The 5,701-nt window shown below is 41.6% G+C and overlaps 1 protein-coding gene across 3 annotated transcripts; it reads left to right on the forward strand.

Annotated features, from left to right (window-relative positions):
- Positions 1–1,035: 1,035 nt before the first annotated feature.
- LOC100282590 (uncharacterized) lies at positions 1,036–5,431 on the forward strand. Of its 3 annotated transcripts, none has more exons than NM_001412117.1 (6): positions 1,036–1,249; positions 1,393–1,550; positions 1,638–1,754; positions 3,046–4,355; positions 4,441–4,705; positions 4,913–5,431. In NM_001412117.1, exons 4-6 carry the CDS (start codon positions 3,183–3,185, stop codon positions 5,038–5,040), a joined length of 1,566 nt encoding a protein of 521 aa, NP_001399046.1. In that variant the 5' UTR covers positions 1,036–1,249; positions 1,393–1,550; positions 1,638–1,754; positions 3,046–3,182; the 3' UTR covers positions 5,041–5,431. The 3 variants fall into 3 exon arrangements, with proteins under 3 accessions (NP_001399046.1, XP_020401799.1, XP_035820693.1); XM_020546210.2 differs by having other exon boundaries at positions 1,042–1,249; positions 3,038–4,355; positions 4,913–5,348; XM_035964800.1 differs by lacking the exons at positions 1,393–1,550; positions 1,638–1,754 and having other exon boundaries at positions 1,091–1,249; positions 4,913–5,348.
- Positions 5,432–5,701: the final 270 nt, after the last annotated feature.

The following is a 5,701-nucleotide window of genomic DNA, read 5'->3' on the forward strand; positions in this document are numbered from 1 at the left end:
AACCTTGGGACCAAGTGAGAGATCCCTTCTGCACCCCTGCCTCGCTAAGGGCATCAAAACCTACACCACACTACTCTTGGCTACTGGGGCCATAAGTCCCAACATAAAGAGTAGTTATAGGCTAATAATTAGACCATACTTGATTCATGGCTCATTTTAAAATCTCATTCTAGGTCATGAATTTTGCATTGGATTTTGTGCTCGGAATCTCAATCTCACTACGAGGTGATAAACAAATTTGTAGTGGATCTATGCACTAACTTACTTTCCAAAATGGCAAAATCTATGAGGAACCAAACACCTTAGTCCATCTCCAGCAGCGTACTCATCTTATCTTCTACTCCCTCTGTCCAAAAGTCCTCATCGTCTAAGCAAAATAAATTCTTCCAGGAATCCACATCGTTTAAGCTAGGGACCACAATTTGCACCTCATCCCAGACATTCATGGCTCCTCGTTTGCGTTGCTTCATTTGATGCGTCTTTATTGTCCAGTTGCTTCAAATACGTCTCTGTTCCCTACTGTTAACTCCATCCGAAGCATGCATGTTCATGTCACACCCATATTTTCAGTTTCACGGATGATAGATGACACTTTAACGGAAGGTTTTCGCGACGGTACATATGCGTATATTGAAAATACAAAACTACGCTAGATAATTAACTTCACAGCGGCGGCCATGCAGACGGAGGGGCATCCTTGGTCTTAGTGTGGGACGCTTAAACGATGAGGACTTTTGGACGGAGAGAGTATTTCAATCTCTACTATATAAATAGTGTAGTCTATAGTAAAAATATTGTTTTATACAATCATATATACCATCTGTTGATCATAGTCATAGCCTTAAAGAGACAACCACACTCTTTAGACTACATTAATTTGAAATTTCTACCCCGGCCGCACAAAAGGGTGAAGCACAAACAGCAGTGTCATTATCGAGGTGCCTAGTGACTGGTTAGATTTGGTATATCAAATCAGATCACAGGAAACATTCAGATCTCATTTAAGAAAACTAAAACAAAAAACGGAGAAAAATCAGGTGATTGCTTCCTTTCCTCTCTCTCCGTTGCCCACCACCCCCAAGCCCGCGATATATTCGGCGCAGCCCACACCTTCCAGCGAATTTCCGTCACCCATCTCCGCACCGCACCCGCAACGCGTCTCTCTTCCTCTCCTGGTCCTCCTGCCACTCCGCCTCAACTTGCTCGGCTATTCCCGGATTGCGGCTCGGGGTTGGTCATTGGCCGTGAGGTGAGCGTGCGAATCGCTCCTCTCATCCCTTGGCCCGTGTTCTGTAGATGCGTATGTAGTTGTACACGCAACTGCAGCTGCAATCTCACTCGACTTGCGCCGTATGCTGATTGTTGATTCGATGTTCTGTTCTGCTGCGATAGGGCCTTTCAAGAACGGGCGGCGGCGCTTTACCTGACGCAAATTGCGCCGGTCTCCTGCCTTGCTGCGCGCTTGGGGGTTGGGCTCAGGAATGGGGGTAGAGCAGGGGCTGCGTCGCCTGGCTCGATTCCCATCTCTCTGAACTTAGATGGATGCATCTGTACGTCTCTGTGCCTCTGGGTGCTTTTGTCTGTCTGACCGTTCGTCTCATGTGTGTTCCGTTCTCTTGTGTTGTGCTGCTGCGTAGGTAAACACCAAGAAGAAGGTTAGTTTCTGTGGGAACACTGGCCACAGCCGCTGCGGTGAAGTTCATTTAGCTGCTGTGTGCTCAGGTCGTATGCGAAGCAACCCCTTCTCGCTTCAGGTTATTGTGTGCTCTGTCCCCCTACTGATTTTAGAACCGGTGTATCCAATTTTTATGAGAGCTAAGAGGGTAGGTTTGTACAATTCAAGGTGGAGTAGGCTGTCCCTGATGGCGTTTGATTTCTCATATAAAAGTTTGTGGTTCGGGAACAGGCAAATATTACAACCTGTACAAGTCAAACTTGAGTTTTCTTATTTTATTAATGGTGATTGGTACCTAAGATGTAATTTCCGTGCTATTAAATCTAGGTGGAAAAATAGTCAATCGAACGTACTTCTTCCGTCCTAGAAGAACGGCATTCTACTTTGTTTTCATCAATTCATCTCAGATTTAGCAAAGTTTATAAAAAATATAACTTTTATGATTCCAAATTATTAAAGTCAGTTACATCATGAAATATATTTTCATATTATATCTATCTGAAGTAATAGATGTTGATACTATTTGCTGTAAACTTAGTAGAGACCGGTTCAAACCTAAACTTACATTCTTTTAGGTAGTGTTTGGTTGAAGAGGCAAGTATAACGGAGTCGTTCTGTTCTAGTTTTGTTGCTGTTTGGTTACAAAGGAACTAGAACAAAATCGCTCCAATTAGGGAATATTCTCCTCAGATCCGGAACCATTCCGCTCCAAAAAATCAACAGGACGGAGCCGCTCCGTTCCCATCCCGCTCTCACAGTCACGCTCCATTCCGTTCACTCTGCAACCAAACAAAAAACAGAGCCGCTCCGTTCCAAATTACCAAACACAGAACAGAGCGGCTCCGTTCCTAGAATCAGGGATGGAACGGCTCTGTTCTACTTGGCTCTTCAACCAAACACTTAATTAGGGATGAAAGTAGTACCATGTTAGCAGGAAGGAATACTTCATTATTTAGATGACGGGAGTCTAAGTTCTGGCCTCTGCACTGGCTAGGGATGCACACGACCACTAAACTCACAAGCATATAAATAGATGAACACCCGGTTTTGAACCCTGTGAATTGTCATATATATTTATACTGAGAGGATCAATTGTACTGCAATCACCACCATACTATGACCAGAACTAGAGAAGCATCCATCTGCCTTGTTAAGGTGCCATCCTTTGCAATTGTTGTGCACAGATCTACAGATTCAGTAGGCTCTAGGCTGGAACATACTGATTTACAATCACCTTGCTATTAGCTTATCAAAGATTATGTGACCCTTTTTGGTTCTTTTACAGTCGGTTTAACAACAAAATAATGATGTGTATTCGGATCATTAGCTAGGTAATATTTTTTTGAAATACTTTGTTCTTAGTATTGCAGGTTTGGTTTGCATTTCCGTTCAAGTATAAAGGAAGTAGTATTTGCCATTTTGGCATAGCATTTGAATAGCACAGGAACCTAGAAAACAGTGTTCCAGCAGTACTACGTTACACTGGTGTTATACTATTATAGAAAACATGGTGGATGTGGAACTGTTTTATAAGGACACTAGTGATCACAGCATTAGCTCTGAGGAAGAAGATATGCTTGTCAGGAGCTGTAGCAATCTCAATGTGAGCTTTGGATATCATTGTGATTCTTATCAGAGCTTTTCTCCTGAAAATGATCATGGAAATGACATTTCTCCTAAGAACATGTTTGGGACTAATACGATGATGGGGTCACGGAATGGCTCATTTACTTGTTTGTCCGGTGCTGCTATTAGTGCAAATTTTACATTGGCAAATACAAATATTTGCAATGGTCTTATTGGCGAAGAAATTTTACCAGAACTAGATTCTCCAAACTCCTTCAGAAAAATTATTTCATCTCCATCAATGTCAAGATTGGACTCGTTCTCTACCTCACAAGGCAGTCCTGTGTCAACTGAGAGCTCAATATTTGAGATCAGTAAAAATATTTGGAGGTCCAGTGCCCCAACAACTGTATCATCCAATTTTCTGACTAATACAGAGGTGAAAATGGCTGGCGGAGCTGCTGGAGAGGATAGAGTCCAAGCTGTGTGCTCAGAGAAAAATGGATGGCTGATTTGTGGGATATATGATGGGTTTAATGGGAGGGATGCAGCTGATTTTCTTGCGGTAACTCTATATGATAACATAGTATATTACTTATACCTGCTGGAGAATCGGATAAGGCAACAAAATGGTTTGTACAATTCATCAGAAAGCTCTCTTAATGGTCTCAAAAGTGAGTTAACACTAGCCATGAGAAATTCAGAAAATGAAGGCATAAAATTTTCTGAAACATTTCGATCTGGTGTACTGAATTGCCTTTCTACTGCTGTTGAGCAAGCTGAGAATGACTTTTTATGCATGGTTGAACAAGAGATGGATGATAGACCAGATTTAGTTTCGGTAGGGTCTTGTATCCTGGTTGTTCTTCTTCAAGGAACAGATCTGTGCATCTTAAATATGGGGGACAGTAGAGCTGTGCTTGCTTCCATGCCATATGTAGAAAATGGTGCTTTGAAGGCTACTCAACTGACAGAGACCCACTCGCTTGAAAATCCTTTGGAGTACCAAAAACTTTTAGCTGAACATCCCAATGATTCTTCAGTTGTCAGGGGTAACAAAATAAAAGGAAAGCTGAAGGTTACTCGTGCTTTTGGAGTTGGCTATCTAAAGCAGGTGACATATCCCTTGAATAAGTAAATAAAATTTATATCATTGTTACAGTTGTAACTAACACCATAGTTTTTTGGTCAATTTGCAGAGGAAGTTCAACGACGCACTCATGGGCATTCTGCGAGTCCGCGATTTGAGCAGCCCTCCATATGTTTACACAAATCCACACACATTGAGTCACAAAGTTACAGATGATGATTTGTTTGTTGTGCTTGGTAGTGATGGCTTATTTGATTTCTTCAGCAATGATGAAGTTGTTCGGTTGGTTTATCAATTTATGCATGATAATCCAATGGGGGATCCTGCAAAATATCTTATTGAGCAACTTATACTCAAAGCAGCCAAGGAAGCAGGTATCCTCCAAATTATATTTTGAATTAACGCTTGAAATGTCAGACAGTTGAGTGGGCCATTGCCTTGCATCAGGATTTGTTTGGTAGTAGTTTTATATCCTTTTTTTCTCCCTATGTAATCAGCATCTGTGAAATCATTTCAGATCATACAGTCGACCTGTAGCAATGATAACTCAGCAACTCCTAATCACTTTATATTTTTTCCAGCTCTAACAGCCGAAGAATTGATGAGGATACCTGTTGGGAGTAGGAGAAAGTACCACGATGATGTGACTGTCATTGTTATCATCCTTGGAAATGCACAGAGGACGATGACTGCATCAACTTCCTTGTGAAAGAATGGAGAGGTAGAGAGACGGGGGCTATCAGCTGGTAAATTTTTGTGGGTTTTTTGCATACATGTATTCCAAAATACAATTTTTTTTCCTGGGAATCGCGTGGTAGTCAATAAAACCAAATAAAAATGTATATATTGTTTCGAAATTTGGGAAGTGAACAGAACCTTTTGTTAAATCACAGGGTGCACCTGGGTTCGTTTGACCTACTTCTGTACATGAATCAAACATGGAGGCTCGTACTTGAGCTAATGAGTCCATGAGCAGAGTGGTAGATCGTTTCAGTTTCCGTCTGCCAATTTTTTTTCTCTGCTAATAAGTATGTGCTGTTTGTGTTGATCTTAGAATTATGACTCATGGTCCGAACTCACTTGAATTGAAGTCTGGTTTTCTATTTTCTTGCCCCGACAATATTGTCAAATGTTTATATTTCCAAAATAAAAGGGGAAGGCATTTGAATGTGGACTGGAATTTGGATCCATGCAAAAGTGAAAAGCGAGCGAGTCCAATGCAGAGAATTTACTGATATCACCGGCATATTACGTGGTGCGTGATGGATCTAAGCGCACAGACCACGCATCACTAGCTCTTTTATGCTTTCTGTCCACAATTTCATGCCGCTACAAGCAGGCAACAATCTCCCAATCTTCTCCATTGAAAA

The sequence above is a fragment of the Zea mays genome, chromosome 2 (genome assembly GCF_902167145.1).
Source record: "Zea mays cultivar B73 chromosome 2, Zm-B73-REFERENCE-NAM-5.0, whole genome shotgun sequence".
NCBI lineage: Eukaryota > Viridiplantae > Streptophyta > Magnoliopsida > Poales > Poaceae > Zea > Zea mays.